This window comes from Piliocolobus tephrosceles, chromosome 12 (assembly GCF_002776525.5).
Source record: "Piliocolobus tephrosceles isolate RC106 chromosome 12, ASM277652v3, whole genome shotgun sequence".
NCBI classification, from domain to species: Eukaryota; Metazoa; Chordata; class Mammalia; order Primates; family Cercopithecidae; genus Piliocolobus; species Piliocolobus tephrosceles.
Genome location: NC_045445.1, coordinates 115,458,729 through 115,475,336, shown reverse-complemented (window position 1 = coordinate 115,475,336; position 16,608 = coordinate 115,458,729). Strand labels below are relative to the sequence as shown.

The 16,608-nt window shown below is 35.8% G+C and overlaps 1 protein-coding gene across 1 annotated transcript in view; it reads right to left on the bottom strand.

Annotated features, from left to right (window-relative positions):
• The window catches only part of DMD (dystrophin), a 2,292,995-nt gene that overhangs the window by 1,503,138 nt on the left and 773,249 nt on the right, over positions 1–16,608 (bottom strand). Inside the window, 2 exon segments of the mRNA XM_026451980.1 lie at positions 774–881; positions 989–1,090. Of these exon segments, the coding sequence (XP_026307765.1) occupies positions 774–881; positions 989–1,090 (210 nt within the window).

Sequence of the window (16,608 nt, the reverse complement as noted above, 5' to 3'; positions counted from 1 at the left end):
TGAAAGGTGATTCCCAGTGTTAGAGGTAGGGTCTGGTGGGAGGTGATTGGATCATGAGGGCGAATGTCTCATGAATGGCTTAGCACCATCCCTTTCGTGATGAGTCAGTTCTCATTCAGTATTAGTTCACATGAAATCTGGTTGTTTAAAAGAGTCTGGAACATTCCCCTTATCTCTTCTGTTTCCACTCTTGCAATGTGATATACACTGGCTCCCCTTCTCCTTCTGCCATAATTGTAAGCTTCCTGAGGCCCTTACCAGGAGCAGATGCTAGTGTCATGCTTCTTGTACAGCCTTCAGAACCATGAGCCAGTTAAACCTCTTTATTTTATAAGTTACTTAGTCTCAGGTATCCCTTTAAAATAAACTAAGGTTAAACTCCATCAATGTGCGGATAATCGCCATTTAGTATCTCTCATATATTATTCTGAGAATCAACTTTAGTCTTTTTTTTAGAACTATGCTGCTTAGAACTTTATGAAAGGCTCACAAACGTTTCTTAGTATTACTTTATTAATTTTAATTGAAGTCTTATTCTGGTATGCTGTGTTTTATCAAGAGTACAACTTTGTTTGAAGAACGAAGTTGAAAATCCAGCTAAAGTTTTTTCCCATTTTAATTCAGAAAAGTAGCAATATGACATTTTTGAATAATCTATGATCCAAGCAAAAATAAACATTTAATATTCCATAGCAAAGAAGAGACTAAATAATAGTGATAATATACACTACACTACTGGGTTATAAGACTATTGAAAGCTAGAAATTACATACGGCCAGTTTTTGAAGACTTGATAACATTTCATTTTGATCCTTAAAGCCAGTTGTGTGAATTCTGTTCACCGCATCTTCTTTTTCTGAAAGCCATGCACTAAAAAGGCACTGCAAGACATTAAAAAATTCCAAGGAATAAATAAACATAAATCTTTACTTTTCCAATTTATTATCCCCCCATGCCTTTTACAGCTAGTTTCTCACACATGACTCACCTGTTCTTCAGTAAGACGTTGCCATTTGAGAAGGATGTCTTGTAAAAGAACCCAGCGATCTTCTGTCCACCTGCAGATGTTTGCCCATCGATCTCCCAATACCTGGGGAAGAGACAATCAACCACAGCATCAGTAAACAATTAGTAACTACGTTTTATTAAAAATGGCATGAATAATCCGCCAAAGTATCTAATTTGAGTCTCCTATGTATGCTAGAAGTTGGAAAGGACACTCTTCCTGATCTGTTTACATTTAAATAAGTGGTGTGACTTTGTCTTTATCTGACCAAGTCTTGTACCCTTCATAGAAAAGCAAAGATACAAGCAATATGAAGTGGTTATTATATCACTATATAAAATGAATCCATAGCAAATGTAAGATAACAAAGACATACATACAGAATTAGAGAGGATTTTGCAATGAGAACAAGTAAAAGGTGTATCTTCCTTAGGTTTGAAAATACACCCTAAAGAATAAAAATCTGACTACTAAATAGAATGCTTCAAAAGACTCTTAATTGAAGCAATCTTGCATAATGAGAATTGCCTACCGTTTGGATTGTAGAAGAAAATTATTAGTAACTTAACCTCTAATCATATGTAGATTTTTCAATTTTCTCAATTATTACAAAATTATTAAAATTTTCTGTTTCTAAACTACTCTAGTGAGAAAACTTATCTCCGAGTAAAAACTGCTATATTATTAATGTGTCACTAATGTCTAAGAACACACATTGTTTTAATATGTAACATATACCAACTACCAATGATTTTTGGAAGGAAAACACGTATTGTGATACTTTCTATGCAAAGGAAGCATTTAAAAAATGGTATTCAGCTCAACCTCATTACGATGCACTTTATAGCCTGAAATTTCAACTTTTTGTGACTTTTTCACATAAATAAGAAACTTATTTTCTCATATATGTTGGACCTTTAAAGCTAGAAATCATAAAATATTGACATGCTTTATTTTATATAGCATTAGAGCTAGAAAAATGTTTATAACTCATATTTTTGAAAAATCTATTGTCTAAGATAAGTCTCATAATTTCTATGTTACTTGATACTATGTATGTGTATTAACCCATCTAGAGGATATTAACACATGATTTAAACAATGCAAATGAAAGTAGCATCATGAAAACAACCCACTGTTTTTTTTGTTTGTTTGTTTGTTTGTTTTTTGGAGACAGAGATTTGCTCTTGTCACCCAGGCTGGAGTGCAATGGCACTATCTCAGCTCACTACAACCTCCACCTCCTGGGTTCAGGCAATTCTCCTACCTCAGCCTCCCCAATAGCTGAGATTACAGGCATCCGCCACCATGTCTGACTAATTTTTGTATTTTTAGTACAGACGGGGTTTCGCCATCTTGGCCAGGCTGGTCTTGAACTTCTGACCTCAGGTGATCCACCTGCCTCGGCCTCCCAAAGTGTTGGCATTACAGGCATGAGTCACTGCACCTGGCCCTAATCCACCTATTTCTAAGTGACTTGGAGAGTCACGTTTCTTAAATTGTTTCATCTACCACCCCTTAAAAAATATACACGCATAAACAGAAGGCAGTCAACATTTTCGTACCGTATTAAAATCATCTTGTACTTATATGCAGCTCAGTCACAAGTGAGTTTTCAGTTTTTCTTCATAAATATCAATGTTATTGCTTTCAGCATAATGTAACCGGTTTTTATTTTTTGTAGTTTCACTTTCTACTCAACTTATTTTGAATTATGTTTACAATAAAAGCCATAGCTCTCAGTGATGTGAAACACCCACAGGAAATGTGGCAACCTTAAATCAATGAATTCAATAACTTCAACCACCTAATTATTATGAATGCGTATATGTAGGTTTTTTCTAAAACATACTTGAATTTCTTTAGTGAACTTCCTAGTGACCCTGTCAGTACTTGTCAGGTAAAATGGCAAGTAACAAAATGGTTAATAGATTAGTTGTGGGAGAAAAAAGCTTCAAATGGAGAAAATCTTATCTCGTAAGTATAAACTATACCATCTGCCTGATGTGATGATGCAGATCTTAAAAGTCAAAATGTGGGAAATTTATTGTGGCCCATCAACTCCAGTGAAGAAGACAGTCAATGGAAGAAGGGGCAAACTCAAGCTACAGCATCATATTCATAAACAAAATAGAGACTTCCAAGTATATACAGCATCTTCTCTCTAGTACTACAAGACACATAGTGTCCACTGAAGCAGTATTTTAAGCCTGTAACCCCATAGGTGGAAATGCATAATTGATTTTAGTGGGAATACAAATCCAAATAAAGATCTCCTATTCCAGGTTGCATAAGATTTTCACATTTATTGAAACTCTGAGATGTATTAATGTGATGCATATAATATTGCAGTTTTCTGCACCGAATGAGTCACAACAAACTAACATGGTAGTTCTCCTTTATCCGCATGGGATATGCTCCAAAATCCTCAGGTGGGTGCCTACAACTGCAGCTACTACAAAACCCTATACATAGTATTTACGAATTTATTTTTCTTTCTTTACAATTTCACAGATAGATTTGTTCTTACCACAGATTTTGAGCCACCCCAGCGTATGATTTTTTTGCCTTATTAAGTTGGGAATTGTCACCTTTTCACATAAAGAAAACCCTTTACAGTTTTCCTTTGGCGTATGTGAACTGCCAACATAACTACTCTTGCACTTTGGGGCCATGACTACGTAAAATAAGGGTGACTTGAACACAAGCACTGCGGTACCATGACAGTGGATCTAAGAACCTAGACAGGTAATAAGTAATGGGTGGGGAGCATTGACAGCATGAAGACGCTGGACGAAGGGGTGATTCAGTCCTGGGTGGGACACAGGTGGGATGGCACAATATTTCATCATGCTACTCAAAACGGCATGCAATTTAAAATTTATGAATTATTTCTGGAATTTTCCATTTAATATTTTCTGACCATGGCTGACTGCCAGTAATTGAAGCCAAGGAGAGCAAAACCATGGATAAGGGAGGGAGGGAGGGATTGCTATAAACACTCTTTTGGGTATACAGGCAACCTATTTAAGACAACTATTTTAAAAATGCCACTAAAAGTGTCCTTTGTATCCAAATAATGATTATAGATAATTTTGATAATTTATCGGAGCAAGTTTGTGATTCAGCTAATATTTAGCTTACAGTTAATGATAGCCATCTTTTTTTTTTTGAGACGGAGTCTCGCTCTGCCGTCCAGGCTGGAGTGCAGTGGGGCCGGGTCTCAGCTCACTGCAAGCTCTGCCTCCCAGGTTCACGCCATTCTCCTGCCTCAGCCTCCCGAGTAGCTGGGACTACAGGCGCCCGCCACCTCGCCCGGCTAGTTTTTTGTATTTTTTTTTTTTACTAGAGACGGGGTTTCACCGGGTTAGCCAGGATGGTCTCGATCTCCTGACCTCGTGATCCGCCCGTCTTGGCCTCCCAAAGTGCTGGGATTACAGGCTTGAGCCACCACGCTGGGTGACGAGAGCCATCAATGCATTCATTCATTGGTAATTAATTTACTATATAACAAATATGTATCAACTATCTGGATATGCCAAATATAAACAGAAGATGTTACAGACTGAATAGTGTCCCCTGAAATCCATGTTGAAGCCCTATGTCCCACCTACTATATCAGAATGTGCCCATATTTGGAGATAGTGACTTTAAATAGACGTTAAGTTACAATAAGTCTATTGGGGTTGCTCTATTCCAATATGATGGGCATCCTTATGAGGACATTTGGACACAGCAAAACACCAGGGATGTGTACAACACAGAGGAGAGACCACGTGAGGACGCAGGAACAAGGCATTCATCTGCAAGCCAAGGACAGGGGCCTCACAAGAGACCGACCCTTGCCAGTACCTTGGTCTTGAACTTCTGGCCTCCAGAATGGTGAGAAAATAAGTTTTTATTGTTTAAGCCACCAGTCCATGTTATTTTTTAATGATAGCCCTCACAAAGGAGTAATACAAAAGACATTTAAGAGAGATGGATTATTTTCAAGAAATACATGTCTAAATGTCTGTCGAAGAAAATAATACCAACCCCTTAAAGAATTGCAAATACTAAACAAGAGTATGTATTGGAAAGTATTATTGATTTGAAACAAGTTATTTAAGAGGTGGTCGTTGTTTACATTTTGCTTGATCATGGTTCTTACATCAAATCTGAGAACTGCCAAGGGTCATCTATTTTCTGTATTCATTCTGGAAAGGCACCCATTAGATCTTTACAAATAGATGTTTAGTCTTCAAGTACATTCTTTAAAGGTTTCCAACACGAGAGAGCATACATATCCTTTAGTAACATATTCTATTGCTTTAAACCTATGTTACTCTTAGAAGATACTCAATGAACTGAAACTAAGTCACTTCTGTAGCAATGTAGGCATAGTGCTTTCTACTGATCTCAGTGTAAGTAGATAAGTGAAATAGAAATTACTTGCTCATACGCTGTACACATCTGCCCGTACATTTTTGTGATGTCATATGTACAAGTATAAATAGATGTACACCAAGTGCTTAAATTTATGGATTTACCTATTTATTGCTTAGCAATATTGGCGTTAATTTGAATTACAAAGAATGAAGCAAAACAATTGAAAGACTATCCCTCAGCTCTAGAATCAAAGATGCTGGTTCCTATCATTGCCTGAATGGCTTTAAAAAAATTGCTAGACAAGTGTAAGAAATTGGATCAAATGGGGCTAATATTTTTTTTTAAAGAACCACTGTATTAGGATTAGAAACCTCTAGAGAAAAAAGAATATGTAACTTCAGCTCAGTGTTTCTCTGAGTTTCTATTTACGTACAGGAATCCCTTGAGCTTTTAGCAATAATGCATTTTTATAGAGCTAGATAAACATTATACACATAAATGTAAAACCAATGAATGATAAACTCTCACAAAATGGTAAAAGAAGTTAATTTTTATTTATGTTCTCATTTTGTCTCAGCAGTAAGTGAAGCTAAAGGTCAGCTCACTTTGTCTAACATATTTTCATGGACTAAATCACAACTCCATTATCGTCCATTCTCAGATCCACAATGGGGAGGATTTTTTCCTCCCATTTAATTCACATCTCATATTGTTATATGTGCCAAGGACATTTCTCATCTGAATTCCTTTGTTTGGTTGAGTTGCCATTTCAATACAAAAGTGAAATATGGCTACTAAAAGAACATTTGGATAAAGGTAACTGAGGAAAATTTGACAAGCCTGGGAGGTAAATCTTAAGTATGGTGACCCTTGAATTTATGGGAACCAGGGACAGAAAATGAAACCTAAACTGTGCCCATCAGTACTGGCATTAATACATAGAGTGTTCCCAGGCATATATCCACTAAGGTGGAAACAATTTTGTGCCATGGACCACACAATGCATCAGCAACAGGGCTTTATAAAAGAGAAACCAAAAACAACCCATCTTATTTCATTGTAGGTTAAGACCCTATAATACACTCCTCCGCTAAATGAATTTTGTGTGTAATGAGCCTTGTGAAAATCACTTATTTCTTGATTTTTCCTTCTTACTTTATCAACAACTATGCAGTTAAAAAGTATAAGCAACTTAATCTTACTGATGGTGAAAAGGAAATCACATCAAAAACCACTGAGAACAACAAAAATCCATTATGAGGCTAGAAATGTGGCAGAGTCCTACTGAATAGCATTTAGCCAAGGGTATGGTTTGGTTCTCAGTTTTACACGCTTCTACAAACTTAACTGGAGCAACATACTATAAAATGGTGTACCTTATATCTTTACTAACATATGGTACAGGACAGATATTTTGATGAGTTATGAAACAATTACTGGAAGTGTTTTTTGAAAGTATAATTCTTACTTCTATTTAAATGATCCTGTAATAATCTTGTGTCTGAACTCAAGGAACTTTTAGCTGTCACTTCCAAAGGGGCAGGTTACGGATGAAGAAACTGACAGACTGGTTAAGTAACTTGTCTAAAGTCACAGAAGTCACAGTACTGAGTGCCTGGGATTTGACCTCAGATCCATTTGGCTACAAGTTCATGCTCGTTCATAACGGTCTTCACTCAGTAGAGCATTCATTATAAAAGATATGCCTTCTAATTTGTGCTACACAACCTACAATGAGACATCCGGATGCTGAATCCCTTTGGAGTCTTTTCATATTTTGTTTTAGCAGAAGTTTGACTAGATTTAACATTTTATCTAATCTGCTTGACAAGGATTTGAAGCTTATAACTTGATTCAAAAACATTTCACATTGTAACTCTATATTTGTTTAATCATAAAACATCAGAAAATACTTGCACTTCCAGATTAAGAACATGTGGCCTTTGCCAAGATTTATTTTTAAAAAGTAAGTATGACTGAGTTGTTAATTAAAGTCTGCCTTTGCAATTGTGCTCAAAGTGTAGTGAGATTTTAACTTGAAGAAGCATGTTCTTCTCTACGCTATTTCAGTCACTTTCATATATCACTTACTTGTTTGAGTACACAAAGCGCTAATGAATAAATCTGGAAAAGCCTTTTTGTTGTTGTCACTGCTGTTATTATTTGCAGGATATTATTTAATGTTTTTTTGGCAGCTTAATAAACTCTGTACTCTCCATCTCCCACCAGTCTATTCAGTTGGGATACCAGAAAATAAAGAGCAGGAGTTCTAAGGAGCATTCCAGCATAACAGTCTTCTTTCCAGCATTCATCACATTCCCAGGCATTCCTTGGTACCAGGAGGTTTCCTCTTAGCATTTTATACCTCGCAGACTCTGAGCTCGTTGAGGTAGGCTCCTTACCTTTGAGATTCATGTCTTGCACAAATGTCCCAAAGCTGAATACTACCACTGTAGTTATCAATAGGTGGCTTCCCCCCCCCCATTTTTGGCTTAGAATCATCTTTTTGGATCTTTGAATCTGCTAACCATTACATAAAATATAAACTTGCATTCTCACTTCAGTTCTACTGTTGTCCAACTTCATAACATCTGTGAACAAACTCAATCTTGCTGTGCTTTAGTTTTCTCACCAGTGAAATGGAGATAATAGTACCGACTCTCCTGGCCAGGTAACTGCTAGGGTCAGGTAGATAAGTAAATGTGAAAGTGCTCTTAAAACTGTGATGAATTACTGAGATGCTTGTGATAGTAAGACTTTAGAGCTCACTCAATAAAAAAACCAGCCTTTATTCCAGATGTGATAAATCTGGAACATGATAGAATTTTAATACAGAACAAAGTTAAACATTTTAGAAGGACACTAAATTATAATTTTTTTTGCATTTTTTCTACAGTTGATAAAGCTTATGTTTTGTATAAGAGTTGAAAATCTTTTACCTTTACATTTTTAAACACCAGGTCATGTTCCAATAGGTATCTTTTTTTTCTTTTTCTTTTTTTGAGACAGAGTCTTTTTCTGTCCCCCAGGCTGGAGAGCAGTGGCACGATCTGGGCTCATTGCAACCTCCACCTCCCAAGTTCAAGGGATTCTTGTGCCTCAGTTTCCCAAGTAGCTGGGATTACAGGTGTGAGGCACCACACACCTGGCTCATTTTTGTATTTTAGTAGAGACAGGGTTTCACCATGTTGGCCGGTCTCGTCTCAAGCTCCTGACCTCAAGTGATCTGCCCACCTCGGCCTCCCAAACTGCTGGGATTGCAGGCATCAGCCACTGAGTCCGGGCTCCAATAGGTATCTTATTTAAAAGTAAGGGCATAGAAAATAAATATCCCTCTATGTCTCATGCTACATCTTGACATCACAACTTTTCATCCACAAGAAATCACAAATTCTAACGTACATATCTAATAAAATGCATAAAATAATGTAGGTGTAAGAGAATGGGTAGTAATGGGGACTGTGGCTAAATGAAGAGCCTGTGCTGGAAAGAACAGGGCAACTTGACTCCTGCTCTGGTTACTATGTAGAAAAACAGACTGACGATCACTAGATCATTTGCTTTCTCCAGAGAGGTTAGAAATTCTTTGTTCATGTCACATTTTTCTCAATTTCAAACAATGCTAACTAATAAAATACTATTAAATACCATAGGGACTAAATAGAACTTTATCTGAATACATCTGTAATTTTAGATACAATAGACCAGTTCCTAGAAAAACACAAATGATTCAAGCTGACTCCAAAATGGAAAATCTGGAAATATGCAATTTTGAAATTCCAATTAAAAATGGACATTTTTATGTGTATTAAATACATAAAAAATGTTAATTTAAAAGTTTCCTATTTGCACATTCCAGTTATGAAGCAAGTTCCCAAGCCTGCGTAATCAGGTACTTAAACCTAGCAAGCATATTGCAAGAAAGGAAAATAACAGGCCACTTTCATGGACATAAAGGAATAACTATGAATCAAAGAAAATCTAGCAATACACAAAAAAGATTACACGTCTTATCCAGGTTTAGTTCATTTCAGGAAGAAAGGCTTTAACATTAGAAAACTAAGCAATGTGATTTGACATATGGCAGAATAAATAAGAAAACACATATGACTATCTCAAATGATTCTGGAAATATATATAAAATTTGGCATCCAGTAATAAAACCTCTTAGAATATTAAGAACAGAAGGTACCTACAACAAACCTACAGGAGAGATCATACTTAATGATGATTTATTAAAGGTCTTGCCTCTGAGACTTAAAATGAGAAATAACCACAATATTCCCATTGTACTAGAGTATTTATACAGTACAATATGTCAGGGAAAATTAATAACGTGAAAAATAACTGGAAAATGAGAAAGAAAACTGTCATTACTCAAAAACAACCTATATATGTACATCTGAATAACACTATAGACAATGTATTCAAATTATTAAGTACATGTAGCAAGGTCTCTGGATACAAGACCAAGAAAAAAATCAATTGTATTTCTTCATATCAGCACAAATAGAAAATGAAATTTCAAAAATATATTCATAACAGCAAAAATATAAAAAAAACCGAGAAATACATCTTAGAGGAAGTTTAAGAGCCTTTACTTTAAAAACTATAAAACATTACTGAGAGAAAATAAAGGCCTAACTAAATGAAAGGCTATTCCATGTTCATGGATTGAAAGACTTTATGTAATTAAAATGTTAATTCTGTACAAGTTGATCCAGAGAATAGACGAAATCCAATTAAAACCACAACAGATTCTTTTGGGGGACAGGGTTCACAAGCTGTTCTTTTTTTTTTTTTTTTTTTTTTTTGAGGCGGAGTCTTGCTCTGTCGCCCGGACTGGAGTGCAGTGGCCGGATCTCAGCTCACGGCAAGCTCCGCCTCCCGGGTTTACGCCATTCTCCTGCCTCAGCCTCCCGAGTAGCTGACACTACAGGCGCCCGCCACCTCGCCCGGCTAGTTTTTTTGTATTTTTAGTAGAGAAGGGGTTTCACCGTGTTAATCAGGATGGTCTGGATCTCCTGACCTCGTGATCCGCCCGTCTCGGCCTCCCAAAGTGCTGGGATTACAGGCTTGAGCCACCGTGCCCGGCCACAAGCTGTTCTTAAAATTCATATGGAGATCGAAATGGCCAAAAGCAGTCAAGATAATCTTTAAAAAGGAAGAAAATAAAATGGCTTTTATTGACCAAGTGACCAAAACAAACTTAATGTAACTAAACTCTAGACAGGTTTTTATTTAACTGTAGGCTCCTGACCTCTCTTTTCTAAGAACAACTATATATATTTATATTATAAATATATAAATTATTTATATAAATTTATAAATATATAATATTTATATATAATTATATATATTATATATAATATATAAAAATATAATATATATTATATATATATAAATATTATATATATAAATATATATACATATAACACTTTTTAAGAAAACTTGCAACCCTAAACATATTCTCTGCCTCTTTGAGACGTAAATCTTCTACAACCCGAGAATACCTTTCTCAAGGACCTAGGAGCCATCTCTTTGAAACATAATTGTTAATGATAGCACGCCTATCTCTCCCAGTCTCTGTGGGAGGGTAGGAGCCTAACTTCATTAAGCGCCAATTAACAATCATAGATGGCCTAATCACCATTCTAACCCCCTAACATCTTCCAGTAGTTTTCTACTAGCTCTCCCCAGTGCTTAAAATCTTTCCTGCCTTTCTTTCATTGGAAACAATTTCCATCTCTCTCCCCTATGGCAATAGTCTTGATCCATATTTCTGTAGTCTGGAATAAAGTCTTTCTTGCCTGTTTAACTGTCTGTGCAAGTTTTCTTTTACAGTATTACCAGATACATGCCAGGCATCGTAGCTCATGCCTGTAATCCCAAGACTTTGGCAGGCCAAGGCTGGTGGATCACCTGAGGTCAGGAGTTTAAGACCAACCTGACCAACATGGTGAAACTCTGTCTCTACTCAAAACACAAAAAAATTAGCCAGGCATAGTGGTGGGCACCTGTAAACCCAGCTATTCAGGAGGCTGAGGCAGGAGAATTGCTTGAACCAGGGAGGCGGATGTTGCACTGAGCCGAGATCTCGCCACTGCACTCCAGCCTGGGCAACAACAGGGAAACTCCATCTCAAAAAAATAATGTTACCAGATATTAAAATTTATTATAATGCTATAGTAATTAAAACAATGTGGTATTAGCATGAGGATAGGCAAGTAGAGAAATACAACTGATGAGAGTCCAAAAACTGATCCATGCATGTATAGGCATTTTATTTACAATATTTTTGTCAAAGGCAGCACCATAGAATATTGAGGAAAGGATGATCTTATTGAAAAGCTTAGCAGTAAGACCATCCTTTCTTCAACATTCTACAGTGTCAACTTGTTGTTTCAGTAGGATCTATATGAGAAAATATGGACATTCATCCCTTTCTCATACTTGTAATAATAGGTGGATTATAATATGAAAGGTAAAACAAAAAGTTCCTATATAGCAACCCAGGACCATAGCTTCAGAATTTTAAAGTAGACAGTCTTATTTTTAAACTGAGAACAAAAGTACATTAAAAATAAGAGAAAATACTGAAGTGAAATATGTTAAATTTAAACTTCTGTTTCTGAAAAAATGTATCATTAAGGGGTAAAAAGGCAAGGTACCCATTCAAAAAGAAAAATGTAACAGAGATAAACAACAAAGAATATCCAGAATATATATATTTTAAACTAAAATAAATCACGAAGAGAAATATAGAAAATCCAGTAGAAAAATAGGCATTTCACGGAAGAGTTCATTTTAATGGCCAGTAACAACTGAAATAGTATTCAACTTCATTAATCATCAGCATATACAACTGAAAAATGAGAGATGACATTTTACAGCTACCAGAAAGGCTCAAATTAAAAAGTTTAACAACCAAGTATACAAGAAGATATGAAGCAGTTTGTACATTCATTTACTACTCGTGAGAATGTGAATTTACACAACTTTGGAAAATCCTTTGTTAATATCTTGAAAGCTAAATATGCATATACCCAATGGTTAAGAAATTCTATTCTTAGGTACATACCTAATACAAAAGCTTGCATATATATGCAAAAATATATGTACAATTTATGTTCATAGATGAATTATTTGTAATGCTTCCAAACTGGAAACACCTCAAATTTTCTGAACAGTAGAATATGTAAAATGTGGTATGTTTGTACAAAGTAATTTTACCCAGCAATGAAAATTAATGAAGTAATGCTATATGCAATACAGTGAACCTCATAAATATAGTATCCAGTGAAACAAGCCAGTTTAAAAACTGCATATATAAAAGTTTCACTTACATCAGCTTAAAAATGTAGCAACACTAATCTGCAGCATTGGAACTCAGGATACATGTTACCTTTGAGGAGGTGGGAAGAGTTTATGATACCATAGGGCTTGATGGAGGCTTCCTGGTTGCTGGTAACATACTGTCTTTTTCTGGATATGGAATCATGGTATACTACTTCTGTAACAAGTCTTTAAGCTGTAATTATAACTTATGTACTTTGCTTGATACTTCAATTTAAAAAGGGCCATAAAGTTCACATTTTTTTCAGAGACCATCAACAGATAAATAGAAAACAGGTTTTATATACATAATGGAATGCTATTTGGCCATAAAAAGGAATGAAATAAAGCCATTTGCAATGACATACATGGAACTGGGGGTCATTATTATAAATAAAATAAGCAGGCACAGAAAGACAAATACCACATGTTCTCACTCGTATGTGGGAACTAAAAAACTTGATCTCATAGAGCTAGAGATTAGAATGATAGATACCAGAGACTGGTAAGGGTGTGCAGATGGAATGAAGAGAGGTTGTTTAATGGGTACATACACTCAGATTGAAGGAGTAAGTTCTAATGTTCGATACCAGAGTAGGATGACTATATAATTAGATACAACAGTGTATATTTCAAAATAACTAGTAGACTGGATTTGAAATGTTCCCAACACATAGAAATGATAAATACCTCAGGGTATTTAGGATATCTATCACCTCAAGTATTTATCATTTATACATTCCATGCATGTAACAAAATATCACATGTACCCTATAAGTATGTACAAATATTATGTATCAATAAACTTTAATAGTTTTTGTAAACATATTAATACTTGCATTCATAAATAATATTACTGGCTGGGCGTGGTGGCTCACACCTGTAATCGCAGCACTTTGGGAGGCCAAGGAGGACAGATCATGAGGTCAGAAGAATGAGACCATCCTGGCTAACATGGTGAAACCCTGTCTCTATTGAAAATACAAAAAATTAGCTGGGCGTGGTGGCAGGCGCCTGTAGTCCCAGCTACTTGGGAGGCTAAGGCAGGAGAATGGTGTGTACCCGGGAGGCAGAGCTTGCAGTGAGCCGAGATCGTGCCACTGCACTCCAGCCTGGGCGACAGAGCGAGACTCTGTCTCAAAAAAAAAGAAAAAAAAAAAAATTATTGTTCCAGCATACTTGCTTATACTTCTCCTGTAATTTTGTATGGTGACTATTGTGACCACTATTATCTTTGAGCTTCACTTGATAATTTTACCATGAGATAATTTATTGTTCAGCTCATAAACCAAAGTCGGAAGAGAGAACAGATTGAGTAATCCAGACATTGTGTTCTTCCAAATCTACCTAACATCCTATTGGCCAAATGTATTACAACAGACCATGTATTAACATAAATTGAAATCCAGGGTTAACCGTATACTTACAGCACAATGGCTTTGCATGTTCAAATTTCATTAGAATATTTAACATTTATTTACACTTAACACAATGTGCAGTTGAAAAACTGATGTACATATCAAAGCTGTTCAAAACATACTCAAAAGTTTTCTAATAACTGAATGATATGCCATTTTATATTTGAGGAAATAAAATTAAAAATCCAGTTCCTCAAGCACACTAGTCACCTTTCAAGTGCTCAAAATAGCCAAATGTGTATAGCAACTTCCTTATTGGACAGTGTTGTTCTAGAAAAAAAGTTTTTATATGCTAATGCAATCGAGTTTGACAGGTGGCAATATATATAAACTGCTTATATATACAAACTATATATATATAAACCGGTCTCTTCTAGAACTCTGTTATTCTAGAAGAGAAAAATATGTATATACTAATGAAATTGAGCGTGACAGGTGCAAAAATAAATAAATGTTATTATATATATTTGTACCTGTAAATTTAACTCATTCATGCAAATACTATATATATTCATATATATATGAATATATTGCATTTTATACAGATAGAGAGTATTTGCATGAACGAGTTAAATTTATAGGTACAAATACATTACTTTGTTAGATAGGTTTCTGCATTCCCTCTTTGCTGATTAGTAAACCGAAACTGAAAAAAATCACATAATTTTCTCAAGGTCACATAGCACCTGTCACATATTTATATCTATAATATATATATATAAGGTCACATACTTATATATACAATATAATCATTCATTTATTTTAGCACCTGTCACACTCAATTTCATTAGATCTACTATGAATTTGAGAGATTAGGAGAAATCCCAGGTTGAGGTGTCACACATCTGAATACCAGTGTCAGCCTTGCCACCTGCAAGCTATATGAACTTGGATTTAACTTCATTATGCATTGGTTTACTCATTTGTGATACAGGGGTAACATTACATACAAAGCATGTAAAACTCCTGAAAAATAATAAACCAGCTAATAATTATAATTATTGCTTCATGGGCAACAACTGTTGATGCTTAGCTTTGTGGATTATTTTCATCACATTTACAGTTTTTTTGTTTTTTGTTTTTTGTTTTTTTTTTTTTTTTGAGACGGAGTCTTGCTCTGTCGCCCAGGCTGGAGTGCAGTGGCCGGATCTCAGCTCACTGCAAGCTCCACTTCCTGGATTTACGCCATTCTCCTGCCTCAGCCTCCCGAGTAGCTGAGACTACAGGCACCCGCCACCTCGCCCGGCTAGTTTTTTTGTAGTTTTTAGTAGAGACGGGGTTTCACCGTGTTAGCCAGGATGGTCTCGATCTCCTGGCCTCGTGATCCGCCTGTCTCGGCCTCCCAAAGTGCTGGGATTACAGGCTTGAGCCACCGCGCCCAGCCAAATTTACAGTTTTTTTTAATGTGTTTAATTCACCAAATATAAAATTAGGATGTGAGTGAAACATCAAAATATTTCAACCATATTCCTCTTCCTAAATAACTTGTATTTCTTAATTTGATAGGGCCAACATTCTGTAAAATTTCTTTCTCATACTATCCCAAAGATATGTACCATCAACACTTTTAGTTACCTAAGTGACATTTAGGCTATGAGAGAAAATCAGACTTTATCGTCCTTCTGAATAACTACCTTTCCCAGTATATCATTTTCTTTCCAAGTGACTGTCTTTGTTATTTTAACATTCTCTTTGTAACTGAGATATAGCACATTCCCTTTGGAACCTGTGTGATACTCACGTTTCACAAGTTAAAACTATTAATGACACTAACATCAATGTCCAAAAAGATGTTACCATTAAATGTCTGTCCTTCTTATTGTCCACTTATCCAGATTCGTTACCTTTGAAAATTATCATTGCTGGTCAAAATGATTGGCAGAATGTAGTGTTTGACTTCTGTTTTGCCATTACATTCAGATTGTTTTTTCTTATGAAAGTAATTTTCTTAGTTATTTCTTGCCTTCTGCTAGCTTTTGAATGTGTTTGCTCTTGCCTCTCTAGTTCGTTTAATTGTGATGTTAGAGTGTCAATTTTAGATCTTTCCTGCTTTCTCTTGTGGGCATTTAGTGCTATAAATTTCCCTCTACACACTGCTTTAAATGTGTCCCAGAGATTCTGGTATGTTGTATCTTTGTTCTCATTGGTTTCAAAGAACATCTTTATTTCTGCTTTCATTTCGTTATGTACCCAGCAGTCATTCAGGAGCAGGTTGTTCAGTTTCCAAGTAGTTGAGCGGTTTTGATTGAGTTTCTTAGTCCTGAGTTCTAGTTTGATTGCACTGTGGTCTGAGAGACAGTTTGTTATAATTTCTGTTCTTTTACATTTGCTGAGGAGTGCTTTACTTCCAATTATGTGGTCAATTTTGGAATAAGTGCGATGTGGTGCTGAGAAGAATGTATATTCTGTTGACTTGGGGTGGAGAGTTCTATAGATGTCTATTAGGTCCGCTTGGTGCAGAGATGAGTTCAATTCCTGGAT